This window comes from Pogona vitticeps, chromosome 7 (genome assembly GCF_051106095.1).
Source record: "Pogona vitticeps strain Pit_001003342236 chromosome 7, PviZW2.1, whole genome shotgun sequence".
NCBI classification, from domain to species: domain Eukaryota; kingdom Metazoa; phylum Chordata; class Lepidosauria; order Squamata; family Agamidae; genus Pogona; species Pogona vitticeps.
Genome location: NC_135789.1, coordinates 24,734,357 through 24,755,233, shown reverse-complemented (window position 1 = coordinate 24,755,233; position 20,877 = coordinate 24,734,357). Strand labels below are relative to the sequence as shown.

Below are 20,877 nucleotides of genomic sequence, written 5' to 3'. Positions count from 1 at the left end.
AATCTGGGTGTGTGGGGTTTTTTTGGGGGGGACAGGTGTCTCCTCAATGCTGCTTTACTGAAACTCTCATGAATGATGGGAGTTGGAGCCCCACCACAAGAAAGAGTCACATTTTTCCCCTTCCCAAAATACATTGCACCCCAAGTTTAAGTCCAGACACCCTTTTCTGTTTCCCGTCCGAGAGGCGCTGAAGGTTGCCACCCGAGACACACCACAACCTGCAGATTAAAGGGTTAAAAGTGGACAGATGAGAAGGATCCAGAGAACAGAGGCTTGCTGTCTTTATGTTGATGACTAAGGGAAATCACACCATCAACATTTTTATTTGGTATTGACTTAAGGAGGGCTTTCAAGTCACTTCATTATATTTTCTTCTTATCTTTTCTCTGGAGCACAACAAGGTGTGTCTTTTCTTTGACCCACAAAAAGCACAATTCATTACAAATGTTAGGAACGGGGAAGAGGTTTTTGAAGGTAAGATTAGTGACCAAGAACCAGAAATGTCCCACCTTCAGATTATTCGTTGGCGATGTCAAAGCAACTTTCTTAAAAAGAACCAAAGAATTAACCCGGGGTGGGTGGGTTAGACAAGACTGGGTTCATGCTGATAAAAATACTGATCCCAAGAAAATTAAGTTTTTATTAACGAGGCCAATATTACGCTTTAAAGAAGATTTTAAAGTCCTCAGGCCCCAAACTGTGTTTCTCCAGATGGTTTGGATTAAAAAAACTCATACTGGCTATGCTTTCTGGGAATCAATGCAAGAAAAATCTGGCAGGTGAATCGTTCACCACCTCTGAATCAGAGATAAAAAGGAACAGCCAGTTTCCAAGACCACACTGACCTAGACAGAAAGACGCAGAAAAAAAGTGGAAGTGACGCCGACCGGAGTTATCTTCACTCAAAAAAGGAGACAAGTCCATTGCACCCATCTGCCTCTAGGAAAAGCACGTTATTACCTGTGTCTTCTGATAGACTGAAACAAAACTTACCCACTAAAATAAAATCAAAGGAGAGACAGGCTTCCTAAATTTATATTATGATGATCAAAGTTGAGTTTTCTCTTTTTCTTTTCCCCCTGACACCTAGTGTAAAAAAAACTCGGAACTCCCCTAAAGCTATCTAGCATGTGGTTCAAGAAAGTCCAGTTTCAAAGGCGGTCAGCATCCTGAGATGTCCTTTGTTCTGTTCTTGCGTTGAAACCGGGTGTCTGTTGGGTCAAACCCCCTTTCTTCTGCCCCGAAGACAGCCCAGGGCGGGGTGGGGGCCACGTAATCGGCCGCGGTGAACTTCTGGGCCCCGCCACTCTCTTCGTAGCGGCGGGCCAGATCCTGGAAGCGAGCGTAGTCAATCCAGGTGTGCCACACCCCGTGGATCTTGAACTGGGGAGGGGGAAAGAAAAGAAGGAAATGAGATGGGGGAACCAACACCACCACAGCAAATTTAAATTTAAAACAGGAAAACATAAAGGGGGAAAGTTGCAGGAAGAGGAAGAAGCCAAGAGGGGAAGAAATGGAAGGCAAAGTAAGTGTTTTTCCCCATCCAGAATCCTGCTGCAGACCTACAGTGGCATGAGTGGCATGGTGTAAATCAGAGCAGCAAACTGATGCTAATAAGAAGCCACCACTCGCATTCTTAGTCATGTGCCAAGTTGCTCTACAAGTACATGACTGGGAATACAAGCGGTCACTCTTTAACTAGCAGTAATCTGGTGCTGTGGTTTACACCTTTATACCCTAATGTCTAGGTTCTTAATCTGTGGTCCAGGGACCCCCCAGGGGGCACAATGTCCTTAGAGGAAGTCCACAAAGGCTTGAAGAAATATTGTTATCTTTGGCAGGATAGATAGCTAGATAGCTAGACAGACAGATAGAGAGAGACAGACAGAGAGAGCGAGAGAGAGAGACAGACAAACAGACAGACAGACAGAGAGAGAGAGACAGACAGACAGACAGACAGACAAAGGGAGAGAGAGAGAAAGAAAGAAAGAAAGAAAGAAAGAAAGAAAGAAAGAAAGAAAGAAAGAAAGAAAGAAAGAAAGAAAGAAAGAAAGAAAGAAAAGGAAACAGACTTATTTCTCCCTTCTCTCCAAATTTGAAGATCCTTCATGAGAAACTTTAATTAAATATTTGATACACTTCAGGGTTTTAAATCTTGAGTTAAGTCTTGGTGGTTCACGGCAACCAAAGATATTTAAAGGAGGCCAGTGGTAAAGAAAAGGTTAAGAACCGCTGCCCTAATGTAAATGTCCCAAAGGAGACAGGCCATTGTTTAAAAGAAGCAGAGAGAGCGAATTAAGCTAGAAATTTCACAGCCCAGGGGACAAGAATGAAGGTGTGAAACTTCTTTCACCTTAAGGGGCACCTTCGATCTCAGGACCTGCATTTCAAAGACACAAGATCAGGAACTCCGGAAAAGAAGCCAATTTTTAGCAGCCCTACCCGCTCCTAGTAACACAAGCGCAGAGGTAGCATTTCAGCCTTTTAGAATTATTGTTGTTTTAAGCCTGCACTAAATAGGAGAAGCAGCAAAAGGTGGCATTGCGGAGAAGGCGGCTCAGCCACTAAGAGAGGCCGAAGGCTTGGAATCTAGAGGGCCGGATTGAGCTCCAGGGCCTCTGGTTCCCAACCCCTGGTTAGAAACCAGCACACCCAACGAGGTTGATGGAACGGCGTTTCACCTTCTTGTGGGCAATCAAGAGGCAGTTGGAATGCTCGTGTTCGCAGGCAATTTCGTAGTCCGGAAGGAGGGCCACCAGCTCCCGGACAAAGTGGGTCACCTCTTCGTGCCACGGGACGTTGGCCAGGGTGAGGTTGCTGGCCGAGCTCTCCCCACAGTACGTCACACCCTGGAGGAGAAGGAAACACGGAAATGTTTTCAGGTCCCGGCAACCTCATCCTAGAAATCCCTTATTCCAACCCACCCCAGATTGCCAAGGATCGAGTTTGTGGGACTCCATTGTAATCATCAGCCCCTCACCTTGACCTCGATGAAATCCGGCTTGCCCAGAGACACCAGGTCAGAATAACCCTTCAGCTCATCCACGTTCCAGGCTTTCACCAGTGTCAGTCTGTAGACCGTGCGTTGTTGCTGGGGAAGAGGAGGAGAGGAGAAATCAAGGTGAATTGAATCAAGCTTTCAGTCTGAAAACTTTGGACGGAACCCACAGCACAAGGCAGTCTTTATCTCTGCCACAGAGTGATGCAGACCAGGTTTTTAAAAAGCAGAAGACGGTGACCAGTCCTTGTGGCTGCAGGAATAGGGCTGGGAAAGGCCGATGTTCTCAGCACACACTGGGAAAATTTTACCCACCCACCAACCCAGCAGGTTGCAAAAGAACAGAAAGAAAACAGAACCCTCATCAGTTCCCCTGTGAAGCCAGCTCCATCAGGCCTGCTGTCTCCCTGAAGGTTTTTCAACTTTACGCCCGAAAGCAGACACTGGCTTGGCTTTTCTGCTCTGCTCTGTTAACCTCTCCCAGACCCTTTTCAGCTGTAATGCTGGGCATAAGGAAGGAAGCAGGGAGGGAGGAGCTGATGATGGATAGAAGGAAGGAAGGAAGGAAGGAAGGAAGGAAGGAAGGAAGGAAGGAAGGAAGGAAGGAAGGAGGGAGGGAGGGAGGGAGGGAGGGAGGGAGGGAGGGAGGGAGGGAAGGAAGGAAGGAAGGAAGGGAGGGAGGGAGGGAGGGAGGGAGGGAGGGAGGGAGGGAGGGATGGATGGATGGATGGAAGCTAGGTTTCGTATAGCTGCATACACAGAACACTGATGGGGAAAATGCCATCTCCTGGTTGTCTGGTCACCTAAGAGAGACACGAAACAGGTGCTGATCCCAGAATATTTGAAACTCGTCCCAACCCTGACACAGAGGGCCAGCCCTTCCCGGCTAAATTCTTCTTCCTCAGACTAGAAACATTTCACGTTGTCTTAAGCCGCTTCACGCCAGCCTGCTAGCCTCAGAGAAGGTGGGACGCCGGGAGGCCATACCTTTTCAGACAAGGCTCGGAGGCTGTCCAAGAACCTCTGCCAGAAGTCCCTGAAGATGGGCCGGTCAATCCTCTTCAGGCTGTCTTTTGTGCTGGCGTCCACGCTGACGTAGAGCTGGGTGACCGGCTCGAGGTTCCTTTCAGGGAAGGGGGCAGAAGGGAGAAGCACGTCAGGACCCACAGAGCAAGCGCCTCGACACTGGATCAGACCCAAAGCCTTCTGCTCCCATGGAGGCAGCCAGATGCCCCAAAAATCAGTCCAGAAGCAGAGGGCAACCACACCTTCCATCTCACACTCCCCAGAAACTGATAAATCTCCCTAACAGAGGAGGTGGCACACCCACCCTTTTCTAGCAGATACAAAAGACCCCACCGCTTTGAATTTGTCTAACCCTTTTTTTTCAGGCTGTTCCAAGCTGACCCTCAACCTCTTTGTTCTTTTCAAATATGTTTTTCAGGAAAAGTAAGACATTTCCACTCTAGTGCGCATTGTTCGGGAAGAAAATCTATTAAGATTCACAAGAAAGATGAGGAAAACCCCGTCAAGATCTCACCTGATTTCCTCTGGGAACTGGGCGTTTGTAACCAAAAAGCTTGAAATGTTACGGCGATGCAGCAGCCTTAGGAACTGGTTGATCTGGGGGTACATGATCGGCTCCCCCACCAGAGAAAGGGCGCAATGCTTGGCCTCCATTCCTTCCTCTAAGCGGTCGGCTCTCACACCGGGGACGCCTGTGAGACAGAAACGGAGAGGGTGATTCCAGAGAAGCCCAATCAAGGAACCGTCTGAGGACGGGGCAAAGCCAAGGGTGTGTGTCATTGTCAAAAAACACTCTGGAACACACTGGAGTTGTGTGCAAAGCGTACCCTGAAGGACGCCTTTCTCAACAAAGTGGCCCTTAATTGAACAGAAAAAGAAAGAGGACTGATTGATTAACTGGTTATGATTCACAGATCCGTTTCCTTCCATGGAAAGCAAACAGAAGAGTCCAATTCATGAAGCAGCAGCTGATTAAAAAGAGAATAAATCCATCGACCTAAAAACATCATTTTAAAAACAGTTCATGCAGTCTCTCTCCTTCTCGGAGACGTGGTCAAGGGAGGCTCCCCCCTCTCCGTGGGCTTGTAGTGGCCGTCAGCCCTGATTAGTACAAGGCTCACCGTACACACAAGCCATGATCCCGTTGGGAACACTTTTACCTTTAAACTGCTTGATCAAGTTCTGGTGGTTCTCGAGCGCCTCCTGCAAAATATTTTCCGGAGGGTCCATCTTCCACCGCCATTCCGTGCCCACGGGATTCGTGTGATGCCTGAAAATACCATGTTGACACCAGACGATGAACAACAGGCACAGCTGGTCTCAAGTATGTAGAGTACCCCTCTATTAATTTATGAAAAGAAACCTAATTAATTGGTCCAACTTTCAAAAAAAGAGAATAAAACCTAGCATTTTCTCCCCATGTTGCTGAACCATCTGACAGCCCTGATCTGAATGTCCCTAATCTAGATAGTGGAATATCTCTCATTCCATTTAAATGCCTCCTGGAACAGAAAATGTCTAATCCAGAAGTCAGAAAGAGGGGAGAACATGTTCTAGGACATGCTACTGCTAAAAAGCCTGCATTTCATAATACAGTGGTGCCTCGCATAACGACGATAATCCGTTCCAGGAAAATTGCCATCAAGTGAAAACATCGTAAAGCGAAAATAAAAAGTCCATTGAAACGCATTGAAAACCTTTCAATGCATTCCAATGGGCTTAAAACTCACCGTCCAGCGAAGATCCTCCATACGGCGGCCATTTTTGCTGCCTGTATAATGAGGAATCCATCCCTAAACACAGCGGGGAGCCATTTTATTTACCCGGCGGCCATTTTAAACTGCTGATCAGCTGTTGAAAAATCATCGTTTTGCGAAGAATCGGTTCCCGAAGCAGGGAACTGATCATCGCAAAGCGAAATTCCCCCATTTAGACCACTGTTTTGCAATCGCAAAAGATCGTCGTAAAGCAGATTCATCGTAATGCGAGGTAATCATAAAGCGAAGCACCACTGTAATCTTATAATCTTAGAACTGCAGGGCTGGAAAGGACCCTATGAGTGATCAAGTCCAGACCCCTGTCTGGGAGACTTAGTGGGGAATCAAACTCCCACCCTTTGGCTCCACATCCAGAGACCTAAAACACGGAACTATCCAATAATCATCATCTTAGCACTGCAGAAGCTGGAAGGGACCCTCTGGATCATCGGGTCCACCCCTTGTGAAGAAAGCCCAAATGGGGAATCAAACTTCCAGTTTCTGGCTCCGAAACTAGATGCCCAAACCACTCAGCTTTCCTCCACATCCCCGGTTCCCAGAATCCACACGGAAATCCGCTCTGGAGAATCCCACCCCAGGAGAGCCCGCCGCGTTCCTCACCTCCAACAGAAGACGCATTTATTGGCACAGGCCAAGCTGGGCGTGGTCTCCATACAGCGGTGGCTCTCAATGCCGTAGAACGTGTGCTTGTAGCAGCCACCGCGCCCACGAAGCATCGACTGACCCCAGACAAAGAGGACCAAACACGGGGAGGAGGAAAACAATAAGTAAACACGGGCTCCCAAACGGTCATGCCAGAAGGCAGGGAGGGAGAGAGATGCCCCCGTTAGCCCTCATCCCTCTCAGGTTCCTCAAAGGGAGCAGGAAAGAGGGGGTAACGGTGAGGAAGCCGAGCGGATTCTGGCCCCAAATCCTCACCCATTTAAAAACTGTAAGGAGTGGGGCATACAGGGGGAGAAATACCTTCGTCCACCGGCACAGCTTCACTCCAGAATGGCTCCCAATCAACCTGTAACCTGTATCAGGAGACACAACAAAGCGTCCTGTGGCTCCCTTAAGACTGCACTCTTTTTTCCCCCTGAGCCATAAGTTTTCCGAGATCATCTTCTGCCCTCTTCTCTAGAGTTTGACCAGGTAGAGCAGTGACCCCTGGGCCAGAAAGAACCGGGTCACCGATCTCATCCGAGCCCACAATTTCACAAAGGATCACGCAACAACACAAGCCGAGCTAGTCATACAGAATGCTATTGTCGTCACGCACTGTCCAGTCGCTTCTGATGGACGGTGACCCTAACAGAATCCCCCAAGGTACGTGAGATGTTTGAGGAGGGGTTTGGCGCTGCCATGGCCCCAGGGAAGTTCCCTGGCAGAGCAGAGATTTGAACCCAGGTCCTCATCAGGAAGTCTATCCCTAACATGCTACACGAGTGGCTCAGCCATTTCTTCCCATGGCCTGGACGCTCTGCTTCCGTTCATACAGCTCCGGTTTGCATCGGATCATCTCTCCATGGCGGCCTTCTCCAAGACCGACTCGGCTCTATTTCCCCCCAATAAATGCCAAGAACGGCCGCTTTTTCTTCCCTGACTAATCACAGAACCTGGAGATCGACTCTCCTTATGGAGCAGACAAGACCCCTGCCTCCCCCGTCACACATAAACAGCCCCGCCATGGGCTTCCCAGCCCCTTACCTTGCTTGGTGAGGGCCTCTCGGAGAGCCGGCGTGATCATTTCCCTCCGCTCCTCCTCTCTTCCACTCCGGGGGGATCCAGCCAACCCGCCGACCTCGTTGTCGAGATCCTGCTCTTTCTACAGGGAAAGCAACCCAGACCCCACATTGAGAAGATGATTTTTTTCCTCCTAATTCAGGGGCTTTTTCATGGGCAAGGAAAGGTTGGGGGCTTAGGAATGATTTGCCAACCTCTGCATGCTTTTTCAGAGTTCAGAAGTTTTTAAAACTATGAAAGCGGAACAAAGCCAAACGGACAGACCGGTCCTTCCACAAACAGATGACTACAGCGTTGTTTTTTTTTAACTACAACACCCATGGGCCTTGCCATTTGCAGTTCTAAGATTATCGTTATTATTTAGCGACTGCTGGAGAGCTCAGTGGTTTCGGTCTGTGGCTGTGGCGCCCGAGGTTGGGAGTTCGATTCCCCCACTGTGCCTCCTTGAGAGGGGCCGGGTCCATCGGGTCCCTTCCAGCCGTGCAGTGCAAAGATTATGAGAACTGCAATCCAAAACCATACTGACGAGCAATTCAAATGCAACAAAAACTGTAATTCTTTTTTCATTTCACCAGGATATTATAATGGGAGCCCATCACACACACCCCTCCTGTTAAAATAAAAACACACACTGGGGGAGACCTTGATCCAGCTGCTCTCTCCGCATAGCCTGCATCACAAGACAAAACAATGAGGAAAGCCAGGAGGATTGTACCGGCTTTGTGGCTTCTTGCAAAATGAAACATTTAGCACTCAAGGATGGTGCAGTGGTTTTTTTTTCAGGTGTGTGTGTGTGTGTGTGTCTCCCTTTCCAAAAAGAACAGGTGAGGATTATGGAGCCCTCCCAAGGGGCATTTTGTACATGCCGAGCAATCTAGTGGGGGTTATAAAGCAGCTGTTCGTTCTGGAAGCCTCAGAGCTGAAATGGTGTCGCGACTTGAAGGGTTGCACGGTGGCCCCGGAGATCACAATTCGAGTCCGGGACCCCCTGGATCACGGTGCCTCTCCGCTTAGCCCACCTGCACTGTTCTACCGATCCAAGGAGGGAGGAGAGCCATGTTCGTCACCAGCGGTGGCCAGCAATTCGGGGAATTTGCAGGTGCAAGTTAAAACTCAGATAACAAAATAAAGTTAAAGATTAAAAAATAAACGTTTAAAATGTAAATAAAAATAAATAAAATGAAATGAATTTAAAATATCATCATCATCATCATCATCTGCGCCAGGAGGGATTACCTGGGCTTTCTTCATTTGGCGCATCACCTTGCCCAGGTCTTCAACGTCAATGACCTGATGGCTATCGCCTTCGTCACTGCCTGATTCTTCCTCGCTTGTGGTTTCAAAGAGCTCCTCTTCCTGCAAAACAGACGGAAGAGGAGAGAGACGAAAAGAGCTGAAGCCACGGCTCCTCTTTGCTTCCATCCTCCCTCTGGCAAAGGCGCTCGCAGGAAGGTTTCCAGACGTTTGGTCGGACTCTTTGCAGATCAGACTTAAACACCGGTTGGAATCCTGTCGGCGTTTCTGTACCCTGCAGGAGCTAATTGCAGCTAACTGATGAGGTGCTAGGGCAAGAGGGACACCTCATCCATTAGCTACAATTAGCCGTGGCAAATCACACCAACACCAAGAGGACCCTGGTCAATGTCTAGCAAACCCAAGTGCGATCCAACCGAGAGAAAGCCAGGCCCACAAGAGATCCGCTCAAGACCCACCTCTGCCATGGACACAGCAGGAAAGCCCAGCCGCCATTGCTCTGCCAATAAAATACCCTAAAAGCCAACATCAGGGGTATTGGGGAGGAAGAAAATTATGAGTAGGGCTGAAAAACAAAGCTGCCTACTAGCTCGCTGTCCCAGAAAAAGGTGTTACATAACAGCACTGATGTTACCTGTCTGTCATGGGTTTGGAGGGAAAGTTCCATCCTATGGGGAGTGGAAGGCGGGACATCAGGAGGAGGGGCTGTACTGTATAAATATGTGATGCCTGTGTGGTGAGGAGAGATGCTGAGAGACACTGGGTTGTGACGAAGCAGCAGCTGGGAAGAAGAAGCTGTTGTGGAAGTCTGTGTGTCAGACAGGGTACTACTGTGTGTCAGAGTACCAACCTGATAGGTTCAGGTGTCTGTTGGTTAGCCAGAACTGATAGGTTCAGGGTCTGTGCTTCAAGTTAAGGGTTCTGGGTGAACCAAACTGTGTGTGTGTATGAGTGAGAATAAGCCACGTTACTTTACCTATTCACCTGATTGTTTATTTTTCCCTGTGTGTATTTAAAATAAACCTTATTCTTTTTATTGTTTAAAAATCCATCCCTGGTCTGTGTGACTTATTATAGGGAATGGTTGGTGGCAGCTTAGTGTAACTGTGTGACAGATCCCAGTAGGTCTGGGTTTGTCACATTGATTGGTGTCCAGCGTGTGGGATACGACTGGTCCAGTTGTCCAGTGGTCCAGCAAAGCCTTGGCAAGTGTGCCCAGAGCAAGGGGGGTCTAGTCAGGGACAGTCTGAGGCGCGTAGGTAATCTTCTAGGTGTACCTCACGGGGAGGTGCGCTAGTAGAAGAACGTGCCAACTGGGGAGACTTAGATTAAGGTGCTCTGAGGCAGCCTAGTTTTGGCGGGAAAAAGCTGAGGAAAAACTGCGTAGCAACAGTGATCTAGCTTGCCAGCTGAGAGGCCCAGCAGAGGGGGGTAGGCTCTGACTCGATACTGTTGCAAATATAGTGCTGAAGAACAGCAGCAATCTCTAGGGAAAGCTGGTTCTGAGGCAAAAAGGAAAAAAAGTGGTCGTTTTATTTTGAGGCTTGACTTTTTAAAGCAGCCTGTTCTGAGGGGGGATTATGCCCTTGACTCGAAGCCAGATGGCAGAAATGAGTGGAGTGAAAGACCCCCAGATTGACCAAGGTTCTGAGGATGAATTTGGCTCAGTGCAAGGTGACAGCACAGGAGAGCAGGACCCAGAACTCAGAAAAATACTCCTAGCCCAACAGCATGAACTGAGGGTGAGGGAAATGGAGGAAAGATTAGAGAGAGAAAGAAGGGAGGAAAGGGAAAGGCAATTTGAAATGGAGCAAAGGGAAAGAGAGAAACAGAGACAATTTGAATTGGCATTGGAGAGAGAGAAAATGGCGTTTGAATTAAGAAAACTGGAACTGATGAACCAGAACAATAATAATAATAGGGATTCTGAGGGAGGCCAATTGTCTAAGGCTGACCTGAAGAAATTCCCTGTGTACCACAAGGGAGATTGTCCTGAGGTGTTCTTTTCCTTAGTGGAAAGAGCGTTTGTGGACTTCTCAGTGAGGGAAACTGAGAAGATGACCATCATGCGATCTTTAATCAGTGGTAGCCTGGCTGAGGTTTATGCCGAGATGCCTGAGGAACTGATGAAAGATTTTGCAGAGTTTAAAAAACTGGTGTTTGCAAGACATGGGATAAATGCAGAGCAGCTGAGACAAAGATTCAGGTCCCTTACCAAAAAACCAGAACAGACTTTTACCCAAGTGGGGGCCCAATTGGTGAGGCTGCTTGAGAAATGGCTATCGCAGGAAGGGACAGAGACCTATGAGCAGCTTAAAGACTTGATAGCACTGGAACAGTTCTATTCAGTCCTGCATGGGGAATTGAAATTCCAGGTGAGGGAGAGGAAACCGAAATCTGTGGCAGCAGCCGCTGAGATCGCAGATTTTATTTCTCAAATAAGAAAGCCCTTGGGTGAGGGGAAATCTGTAGGTAAACCCAAAGAAACCTACAGCAAGTACTCTCAGGGACCAGGGAAAAGCCAGCAAGGGGGAGGGGCCCATGGTGAAGGGAAGCCCTCAGACATGAAACAAAGACCTCAGATTTTGGAGGGAAAACCAAAACAAGATGAGAGAGAATCAAAATACACCAGAAAATGTTATTTCTGTCAGGGAAAGGGCCATCTAATCTCAGAGTGTGAGAAATTGAAGCAGCTAAAAGGAATGGTGCCTCAGAATTCTAGTGGGACCAAGCCAAAAGCTGTGTTCTGTGTCCAGAAAGAGCAAGGCTCAGTGTCACAGAGGGAGCCTGTTGCTATGGCTACTCAGTCTGGAACAGCTACCTCTGCTGATCAGGCTGAGGAAAATGGTCCTCTTATAGAGGTAAAGCGCTGCTTGCTGGTAAAAACAGATTCTCAGTTGTTTGAGACAGCTGGGGTGGACGTAGGAATACTTGACCGTCAGTATAGGGGGCTGCGGGACACTTGTTCCCAGGTAACCCTGTGCCATCCAGATATTATTCCTAGGGAGTTTATAATCCCAAATGAGAGCATGAAGGTGGCAGGGATTGAGGGGCAGGTAATCTCTCTGCCAGTAGCAGAGGTACCTGTCAACTTTCAAGGCTGGAGGGGAGTTTGGCGGCTAGCGATTTCATCGACTCTGCCAGCAGCCGTGCTCGTGGGAAATGACCTGGCTGAACATGTGAAACGGGTGCTAGTGATTACACGCTCACAAGCCACCACAGAGACAGTTCAGGGGGGTAATGATGAGCCAGAGACGGAAGCAGAGGGGAGTTCAGAAGCTGTGGTGGAAACCTTAACCACAGACAGCAGATTTGGACAGGAGCAAAAGGCAGACGCCACTCTCCAAAAGTGTTTTGAACAGGTGACTGACGCCCAGCTAACACCTGAAACCCCAGTGAGATTTCTGGAGAAAAAGGGGATTTTATATAGAGAAACCCTGAGGAATATCTCAAAAGGGGGAGATGGGATCAGAAGTCAGCTGGTGGTACCTGAAAAGTATCGCCCCAAGATCTTACAAAGGGGTCACTCTGACATGTTTGCTGCACACTTAGGGGTGAAAGGGCCCCTTGATTTGATCAAACAAAATTGGGAGCAGATCACCCAGGATGACCCACAAGACGTTGTGACATACATAGACACCTTGATGAATGACCTAAAGAGAAATCTAGAGCTGGCAGCAGAAAACCTGCAAGCTCAGAAGGTCAGACAGAAAACATGGTATGACCACAAAACTAGAGAGAGGCACTTTGACCCAGGGGAGGAAGTGCTTTGGCTTAGGCCCTGCAGAGAGAATAAACTGCAGCTCAAATGGGCAGGACCATATAGGGTCATTTCCAAGATGTCAGACCTGAACTACCTAATAGAGCAGGAGGAGAACCAAGCAAGGAGGGTGGTTCATGTGAATGCCCTAAAACCCTACTACAGAGGGGAACAGAGGGTTTTATTCGCGATAAAAGCAGCTGAGAGTGAGGAAGCTGAATTACCCTTCTGGGAGGGTAGAGGGGAAGTAAAATACAACCCAGAGGAGGTAAAGATCAGTCCTGCACTCACCCAAGACCAGCAGCAAGAACTAAAAATGCTGCTTAGTAAATATCAACAGGTGTTTTCCAACAAGCCGGGGATAGTGAAGGGAGTGATGCATCGGATCCACACAGGGGATGCACCCCCGCAGGCAGTATCCCCATACCGAGTAACGGGACCCTATAGGGACAAGGTGCGGAAGGAGCTGGACGAGATGCTGAGGGAGAACATAATCGTCCCCTCTTCTAGTCCTTGGTCCTCTCCGATAGTCCTTGTGGACAAGCCTGATGGGAGCATTAGGTTTTGTGTTGATTACAGGAAATTAAACCGTGTAACCACTCCTGATGCCTACCCAATGCCCAGGCTAGACAACCTGATTGAAACCATAGGGGGTTGTCGGTTCATCTCATCATTGGACCTGGTAAAGGGATATTGGCAATTAAGAATTGATCCCAGGGATCAAGAAAAAACTGCCTTTTGCAGCCCTTTTGGTCTCTATGAGTTTCGAGTCCTGAGCTTTGGTCTCAGAAATGCACCAGCCACATTCCAAAGGCTGATGGACCAGACCTTGGCAGGGCTCAGTGACTTTACAGTGGCCTACATTGACGACATAGGGATCTTCAGTAATACCTGGGAAGATCACCTGATACACCTGGAGTTAGTGCTGCAGAGGTTAAGTGCAGCCGGGCTAACAGGAAAGGCCAGCAAGTGTCAGCTGGGTAGCCCAGAAATAAAATACTTGGGTCACATGGTAGGGGGAGGAGTGATAAAACCCCTGGAGGCCAAAATAGAAGCTGTTCGTGATTGGCCTAGACCCAACACCAAGAAAAAAGTCAAATCATTTCTTGGGTTGGTGGGCTACTACAGAAAGTTCATCCCGAGGTTTAGCGAGATTGCGGCTCCGCTGACCGATCTGACGAGGAAGAAGGCTGATGAACGCATCCCGTGGACCAGCGACTGTGAGGCGGCGTTCCAGAGGTTGAAGGAGGCGTTAATCAACTATCCTGTCCTGCGTGCTCCAGACTTCGACCGGGAGTTCATCATCTACACAGATGCGTCTAACAGCGGGGTAGGAGCAGTTCTGTGCCAGGAGGATGAGAATGGTGACCAGCATCCAGTGTCCTACCTGAGTAGGAAACTTCAAAAAGGTGAGAGACATTTGGCAACCGTGGAGAAGGAGTGTTTGGCCATAGTCTACGCGATCCAGAAGGCCAAGCCTTACATCTGGGGAAGACATTTTATTCTGTGTACTGACCATTCACCATTGCAATGGTTAAAGACAATGAAAACCCACAATAGCAAACTTATGAGGTGGGCTTTAAACCTACAGGACTATGACTTTGAAGTGAAGGTGGTCAGAGGGTCAGTGAACTGTGTTGCTGACGCCTTATCAAGAAGACCTGAAGAATGAAGACGGCGAAAGAAACATGGACTATGTGTATATAATGATGACAAAAAGTAAAATGTACCTGGTTTTGAATTGGTTTGTATGAATAAAGGTAAATTGATGTAATGTTAATGGTAAATGTTTAAATGCATAATTGCTTTGTTTAACTTAGAATGTAAGTATAAGTAAGTATAATATGGTATGTATAACTGTTTTTGTGTATTTTATTCAGGTTGTTTTTTGGTGAAAAGCACGTTAGCTTTCCCCCTACAAAACAACTTATAAAGAGGGGAGGTGTTACATAACAGCACTGATGTTACCTGTCTGTCATGGGTTTGGAGGGAAAGTTCCATCCTATGGGGAGTGGAAGGCGGGACATCAGGAGGAGGGGCTGTACTGTATAAATATGTGATGCCTGTGTGGTGAGGAGAGATGCTGAGAGACACTGGGTTGTGACGAAGCAGCAGCTGGGAAGAAGAAGCTGTTGTGGAAGTCTGTGTGTCAGACAGGGTACTACTGTGTGTCAGAGTACCAACCTGATAGGTTCAGGTGTCTGTTGGTTAGCCAGAACTGATAGGTTCAGGGTCTGTGCTTCAAGTTAAGGGTTCTGGGTGAACCAAACTGTGTGTGTGTATGAGTGAGAATAAGCCACGTTACTTTACCTATTCACCTGATTGTTTATTTTTCCCTGTGTGTATTTAAAATAAACCTTATTCTTTTTATTGTTTAAAAATCCATCCCTGGTCTGTGTGACTTATTATAGGGAATGGTTGGTGGCAGCTTAGTGTAACTGTGTGACAGATCCCAGTAGGTCTGGGTTTGTCACATTGATTTGGTGTCAGGATATGTCACAAAAGGCTCTAGTGATTTCCATGTTCCCAAACTAGGAAATCTGCAAGTTTTTTAACAGGACTGAGTTTACCCATGGTCTTGGAAAAGCCCATCGCCTCCAGCCAGGCTGGCCTGCATTGAAGGATAAAAGGTGCAGCGGTTCCTCACCATGTAGCCGTCCGCGGGTTCTCCACCCCTGCTTAGAAAAGTATTTAGGATCCATTATGAAATGGCTGGCAGCCTGTTTTGGCCGGGCCGAAACCAACCCCAAGCGCCCTTTAACTTTTCAAAAGACGGTCCTAAAACACAGCTCCTGCCCGTTTCAGAGGGCTTTGTGGGTCAGGTTGAATCTGCTCAGGGGGAAAGCAGGACTCTTAACAGCATTATTTGCTGGGAAGAATTCGAGATCTTGAAAGGACCGTCTCCCATGGGGTCCGAGCTGATGGCAACCAGCATCCACCTTAGCAACACAGAAACCAGGGAATATGAGATGAAAACTGGGAAAATAGGGTAGAAAGAAAAGGAAACAGGGGAGGCAGGAAGGTGAGGAAATCTGGGGAAGAGGCAGAAGATGTTCATTTATTCAGGGTGCTTCTCTGTTCCATTATAAATTGGACCAGGAGAACTTCTGACCCTAAAATCTCTGAGATTAAAAAAAAAAAAAGGCAGCCAAGTGCCTGGGCTCCCTCCAGCTCACCTCCTTCTCCTCGTGCTCGGACGTCCCCGGATCCTGCTCCGACACCGCCCGGCTCGCCTTCCGCTGGGATCTGCACCGGCCTTTCTTGCACTTCCCGCTGCAGGCCTTCCTCTCCCCAGCACACAAGGCCCGGAGCCTGGCCAGGAACTGGCCCTTCCAGGCTTCAAAGTCGGCCTCGAGGCTGCCGTGCTTGCTCCCGGCCACGTTGGCGTCCCCTCGGGCGCAGGACAGGACGCGCCGGGCCCCCAGCATCCACAGCCACTTGTCGACGTTGCGGCTCACCTGGAGTGAAGGCAGGAGGCAGGCCAGTGATCAGTACGGTGGGAAGAGAAAGCAAAGCTAGTTTCTCACCTGGGGCTCAGCTGGAATGCACCAAGTGGCCCTAACCTGTTTCTTCCCATTATTAGCTCCCTTCCTCCTTCCCTCAACAACCCTGTAGGGTAGGCCAGGGTAAAAGTATGGGATAGGCCGAGCTCGGTGGAGAAAGGGTGGGGGAGTAGGAATATTTTTAAAGCCAGAATCTTATGTTCCCTGCATGCGAGAGGTATTTTAAAACAGATTGTTGTGTTCTGTCCGTTTAAATGTGCTTTTAGTACTGACTTTATTGACTGTTTTTTATATAATAGGTAAAGGTTCCTTTTGGCAATTTTTTTTTGTCCAGTCGTGTTTGACTCTAGGGGGTGGTGCTCATCCCTGTTTCCAAGCCATAGAGCCAGCGTTTTGTCCAAAGACAATCTTCCGTGGTCACATGGCCAGTGCGACTTAGACACGGAACGCTGTTACCTTCCCACCGAGGTGGTCCCTATTTATCTACTTGCATTTGCATGCTTTCGAACCGCTAGGTTGGCGGGAGCTGGGACAAGCGACGGGCGCTCACTCCGTCGCGTGGATTCGATCTTACGACTGCTTGGTCTTCTGACACTGCAGCACAGGCTTCTGCGGTTTAGCCCACAGCGCCACCACGTCCCTTTTTATATAATACAATGTTTAATTATTTGTTAATATTTGTACACTCACTGTTTTTAGCTTTCAAATATTGCCTTTTAATTGTTGTAAGCTGCCTTGAGGTCCTTTTAAAGAGAAAGGGGGGGGGGGAATATTTGAAATAAATACACGACGGGCGATCATGCCAGGGGATGTGCTGGCTTCCCAGGTCAGCTGTCACATGCGCCGATCTTCTTCACCGGCAGACTGCACAACCAGAAGCCCAGAAACAACGAAATCAGCTGTGCCACAGCTGTGCCCCCTTTCAAGAGGACGCTCATAACAAGGCTGTGCAAAGAAGTGTTAAGGGCACCTTCTCTTGAGCCTCAACACCTTTTCTGGCACCGTCTTTCAGGTGTAGAATCTAGATTCTGCGTCTGGTTCACTCGATTCAGATTTGGATTATCTTTCTGTGTTTTATTACCAACCATGTGCTATTGCATTGTTTGGATTTCTTGTGGATGGTAAACTTTCTAGACGAGTGCACGGCCCTAATCGGGCAGTATACAAAATCAATAAATAATTAGAGGTCTCAAACCACATTGTGGAAACAGCTGACGGGTTTTCAGTTGGGTCAGTTTCTGTTTGCTTAAACAGTCCCAAGCTTTTGTCCCCTGCTTTGATACCTTTAGGAGAAGACTGTAAACTGCTTTAGTACCTTTGGTTTACACTTTCCTACCAAAGGTATTCAAAGCAGTTTACACAGAGATAGCGCTGTTACTTTTAGTGCTTGCTGGAAGCCCTTGTTTTGCAGGTTGCCCTTATATAAGGCTGGCCAGGGCAGGGGTCTGGCTCTTTGATCTGCCGGGGTCTGGCCTGAATGTCCACCCAGCTGGTTTGAGTGTATCTGGAGGTATTCAAGGTTCGCTTTGTTTGAACTGATATTTTGCCTTCCCTGATGAAGATGACACCAGGCTTTGCTATTGGAAGCTCCGACTATTTTAAAAGGAATTGACACAACTGGAAACCCGTGAGCTATTTACACAAATAATTAATTGTGCCCATGATCTTTCTTCAAGGGGACTTTGGCCACAACCCTTAACCCTACTATTTTTTTGGCTACTAGATTTATGGGAGATGTGCTTTTTAAAAGTAACTGGCCTGAGTTCTGATCCTGAACCAAAAGAGGCAACGAGATGTTTGTCCTTCCATGTGATCTGGGAAATCTAATGAACTGTCACATTTATTGGGTGACCTCGAGCTAGTCAGCCTGAGCTACCCCATAGGGTTGTTGTTCTGGAAATGGAGGGCAAAGGAAAGCCACCTACTTCCCTCACTGCAGTAAAAGAAGGATATAAATGTTATGGACAGACACACTTTTTAAAATCCTATCTTGTAGGAATAACAACAACGAAAAGGGGGGGGGACTCACGGTGTTGTAGTGTTCGGCGTACAAGGAATTCCCCAGTCCAAATACAGCGTATCTCAGACCCTTCAGATATGTTTTGCCGACTCTAAAATCGTTAGCTGCCTCTTCCAGCCACTTGCAAAACCATGCTGCGTTCTCCGTCGGCTTCCCATCAGTGTAAGTGGCAACTAAGAACACGCAGATGTTCTGGCTGCTTGCCTACACCAAAATTTTAAAGAGAAGCAACACACATTTTTTTCCTGTGTGGCTCATTCAAAAAGAAGATTTTGAAACTTTTGGTCAGAATTCAATAATCACCCAATAAACTGTTTAAAAGCTCCATTTAGGTGTTACTCATCCTCAAAGGTTTAGCCACTGAAACTCACTGCAACCCAAATTAAATTAATTTGCAACCTGCTATCCACATTATTTATTTATTTATCCATTAGACTTGTACGCTGCCCGCACTCTGCAAGAGTCTTAGGATTCTGAAAGAGTTCTGCACATAAAAACGTTAACATACCTTTGGTGCACAGACTGAATACTTTTGCTTCAATTCATTGACTAATATGTGAATGTGCTCATACGACTGCTGACCCCCACCCTTTAAAAAAGCTTAGTCCCCGCTTGTTATGTAAGGAGAAAATTTCACAGGTTCACATTTTCCTAGAAATGAGCTGGTATTATTATTATTTTTTAATCCATCAGAGGAGCTCCTCAGCAAAGCACCTCTCTAGAGTTATGGGCTGCATAGGAGCCACCGCTAGGAAGGGAGTTGGCAACTTTCAAAACCTCTCCAAAAGTAAATCACAAACAGGAGAGGGAATCAAACCCGTTACCAACCTCATCTATTAGGGAATCGTCTGGATCATAATCCCTCATGTCAACAACTTCAGCCGGCAGGTTTGTGGAAGCGATCGCCTCAGTAAGGATGAAGGCAAACCTCTGGAAAGAGATAAAACAGTGACGCATTGGCTCAGGAAGTTTCCCACAACCCGATGTTTTGAACTTACATGTCTGGTGATAAACACAGGTGTTACCTTTGCTGTTCCTGTTTGGGAGCCATAAAAAATCTTCACCCCACTCACATGGACTTTGTTAAGAACCTGAGGTTCCTTCTGTCCTTGTTGATCATCTGTGACTTCTGGAAGGCTTTCTTTCCTAAGGTGATTCCCATCCTACAAAATAAAAACTGTTCAGTCTGCTGAGCTGCACAGCAAACTGGCTGTTCTCAAATACTCATACTGCGTTCCTCAGAACGGCAGGGGCTGTATAAGCCGAAGAGATTAGCTTCTTCCTGCCGAGGAATCTTCCTGCCCAGATCCACAGAGGATCTACCACCCCGGACAGAGAAGAGAAAATCTGAGGAAAAGTAGCATACAACTGTAGCAAATAACTTTAAATAAATATAGCTAAGCAGAAAAAGTTGTGGTTAGGCATCTGCACCGTCCTGGAATGACTGGGAACAGAGAAAAGAGGGGCACTTCCAAAATTGAACCCAGCTGGGATAAACCAAACCCCACAGAAGTTGGTTCGTTTCTGGTGAGCAGCCGGAGGGGCAGTATAAGGCCTCATCAGGGAGAATTTAGCTCCCAAAGCATCTAGACATGAGAAAGATCCAGACATACCTGCTTTTTGGATTTAAGGAGCAACTGGAGGCAGATCCAAAGACTGATCCCTAAAGCAGCACAGGAGTAGAGGTAAAATCGGTTCAGCCACAGGAAGGTCAGGTGGGCATGGAGACCACTCCACGGCTCCTCCAGGGACATTTCTAAAACAGAGCACAACCATGCCCATCATCCTCAAGGAATGCCCACTTTGCAGCCCTTAGAAAAACTGCAAGTCCCATGAATCTCCCGTTCAGCCTGGCCATGAAGCCTGCTCCGGGCTGCAAAGTAGAACAGCAGGGTCTGTTTAGGGGTTCCCAAATCGACACCCCCTTACATCGAAGGTTTACCAATCAACATACTGTATAATAACACTTGCACTTCAGACAGAGATTTTGTGCTAAAGTATCTTGGGATTCATTAGCTGAAAAGGGAATGTATAAAAAATGGATGCTGCATGATAGCGCTTTCTAAAGCCTGTGTGAGTGTCTCTCTGTGCGTGTGAGGGAGAAAAAAGTCAGTCATGTTAGTCTGTGCTACCATATCAAGAAAAATAAAAATAAAGAAGACAAAAAACTGGTCGTACCCTAAAGACCACCTACTATATTTGAAGGTGAGCTTTTTGTGGACAAGCCTTAGGAAGAGGACTTGATCCAGGAAAGCTCACAATAAAATACTGTACAGCAGTTAGACTTTGAGGGGCCACAACCTTTTTGTCTTCTTTATTTTTTAGGTATGCTTGCACGATCGATGCATACGCTCACACACACATTGACATATGCAATATACTGTACAGTCTATCTACACGTGTGTGTATGTACACACCACAAGCACCCACATACCGATGCACGGATGGATCTCAAACCTTTCTGTTTGTAGATCAGCGTTACAAGTTACTGCACATATGTGGGCGATCAACACGTGTTTCCCTACCGGTTCTCACAATAAGGGCGTTCCTGGGGGAGGGAAGGCTCTTCGACCCGCTTCCTCAGAAGACAGGCCCGCTGCTTGCCGTGGGGGCTTCCTCGGAAGTAAGGAGAATCCCTGCTTGCGACCGGACTCCCGCCCCACCCCCGGGTCTCCTCTCCTGGACTGGCCTCGATCCAGGGATTCCCTCCGGGAAGGAAGGGGGCTCCGGGCAGGCGGGGAGCCGGGCTTACTCCCGAGGAGACCACGACCGCCTGGAGGCGGCCATCTTGGGCCACGCCCCCTTTGCTCGGC

At 47.8% G+C, this 20,877-nt stretch overlaps 1 protein-coding gene across 1 annotated transcript; it reads right to left on the bottom strand.

The window, feature by feature from the left end:
- Nucleotides 1–273: 273 nt before the first annotated feature.
- LOC110084529 (S-adenosyl-L-methionine-dependent tRNA 4-demethylwyosine synthase TYW1) lies at nt 274–19,820 on the bottom strand. Its single transcript, XM_078379359.1, has 15 exons — nt 19,678–19,820; nt 19,090–19,227; nt 18,893–18,994; nt 18,074–18,268; nt 15,718–15,999; nt 8,764–8,883; nt 7,492–7,609; nt 6,766–6,818; nt 6,403–6,521; nt 5,185–5,294; nt 4,539–4,716; nt 3,986–4,121; nt 2,981–3,091; nt 2,682–2,849; nt 274–1,383 (listed from the first exon to the last, which is right to left on the bottom strand). The coding sequence occupies exons 1-15, from the start codon at nt 19,816–19,818 to the stop codon at nt 1,162–1,164; spliced, it is 2,193 nt and encodes a 730-aa protein (XP_078235485.1). The 5' UTR covers nt 19,819–19,820; the 3' UTR covers nt 274–1,161.
- Nucleotides 19,821–20,877: the final 1,057 nt, after the last annotated feature.